The 1859-nt window shown below is 36.7% G+C and overlaps 1 protein-coding gene across 1 annotated transcript; it reads right to left on the bottom strand.

The window, feature by feature from the left end:
• Positions 1-351: 351 nt before the first annotated feature.
• On the bottom strand, positions 352-1413 carry LOC145679585 (uncharacterized). Its single transcript, XM_081750162.1, has one exon. The coding sequence runs from the start codon at positions 1411-1413 to the stop codon at positions 352-354; it is 1062 nt and encodes a 353-aa protein (XP_081606288.1).
• Positions 1414-1859: the final 446 nt, after the last annotated feature.

The following is a 1859-nucleotide window of genomic DNA, read 5'->3' as shown; positions in this document are numbered from 1 at the left end:
ATTCAATAAAGAGTAGTTCACAATATTAGTTAAGGGAGATGTGATAACAGGTAAAGCAATTTTAAGCATATGTGGGGTTATTTCATCAAAGCCCGCTGCATTGGATTTAATGTTAACAATCGCTCTTCTAACTTAATGTTCATGAACAGGTCTTAACATGAAAGGAGTTCCACAAGCATTGTGTTTCAGTGAACTGCACCGATTTATTTGTTTATCAAATGTATCGTCACTTGTTACTGAGATTTCGGAAACCTTAGCAAATTGACGATTTATGACATCAGAACAATTTAGTTCTTCAGGGAGGTTCAACGATGAACTTTTTGCACCTGTTCCCAAATTATGTAACGTCCGTCAAGTGTCTTTATTGTTTTTAGCGTTATTTATACGAAAGGAAAAATACGCAATCTTTTCTTGTTGAATAACTGCCGTAGTAAAATTACGAAGCTCTTTGTACTCATCCCAGTGTTGCTGCAACTTAGTGCGTTTGAACCTGCGGAGCGCACGATCGCGTATTTTCATTAGCAGCTTCGTATTACTAGACACATACGGCAATTTGTTATTCGAAACTTTAGCTGTTTTTATTGGCGCGTGCTGATCAAACAGATGTTTTAAAGAAGTCTGAAGAAAATTAACTTTAGCATTTATAGATTCCTGAGATTCAATTTGTTTCCAGTTCAAGGCTTCAGCATTTTGTAGAAATGCGTCGTGATTAAATATATTAAAGTTGCGATAACGAATAACATCAAATGACTTTCTTGGCGGTTTTTTAATGTTCAGGATAGCATGTGTCACCCAGTGATCGGATGATCCAATGGGTGGACTAACGCCACTTGATGCTATCATGTCAATTTTATCGGTAATAATGAGATCGAGTAATGATTCACCGAACTCTGTTATTCTGGTTGGTTCTTTAATGAGTTGGACAAGCCCAAACATATCCAGGATACGGTTCAAATATTTTGTTTCGGCTTTGTCAAGACAGAGCTGATCACAATTAAGGTCACCTAGTATATAAAGACAATCAACTTGTGGATATACATGTGTAATCAGATCCTCAAGAATAGACAATAGGGGATATTTGGTGTAGGGGATATTTGGTGGTCTATACATTGATACGATACCTATTCGTAGCGAATTTATTTTCACCATTACCGCAAGGCATTCTACTTGATCTGTGTTAGGTATTTCTAACAGTTTTACATCCAAATTTTCAACATAATACACTAAAATTCCTCCAGCATGATGTTCTCTGTCTTGCCGAAGAACGGAGTAGCCAGGTATATTAATGAGCCTTGTATCAGTTGAATTGTCAAGCCATGTTTCACTAACTATAAAAATAGCACACTGTGATTCTAACATTAGCAAACGTATTTCATCTATTTTAGGTAAAATGGAACGAACATTAGCATGCATAATTAAAAATTGAGACTGTTGTCCTGCCGTAAACTCAAACCTTCCCTGAAAGGTTTTGTTGATACTATTATTTAAATGTTTCCTTGTACCATGCCAGTGGTCATGAATGCTCCCTTGTACTATGTCTACGTTACTCATAACTATTGTTAAACAATTTTCTTACAATACAACTACAATATAGCGATAATGTACCAACTAGTAAACCCTTGAGGTGAGTGAGAGAAGTGAGCATGAGCCCGAGCGAGTGCGAGTTAAATTGAGTGCGAGCCCGCGCTCACTTAACACTCACGTGGACTCATTTGCTTTAGAGTTAAAAAAAATAGAAAACTCATTGCATGTGCAGAATTGTAAAGGAAGAATGAAACAACTTTACAAAAAGAAAAAGCATACTCTTGAGGTCCGAGCTGTCATTTTATTGTCCAGAGGACTTCAAACACCTTTCGATA

Source organism: Thermobia domestica, chromosome 2, assembly GCF_964235325.1.
Source record: "Thermobia domestica chromosome 2, izTheDome1.hap1.1, whole genome shotgun sequence".
In the NCBI taxonomy this organism is placed as follows: domain Eukaryota; kingdom Metazoa; phylum Arthropoda; class Insecta; order Zygentoma; family Lepismatidae; genus Thermobia; species Thermobia domestica.
Note: the sequence above shows the minus strand (reverse complement) of the source record. Positions and strands in the feature narration are given on the sequence as shown.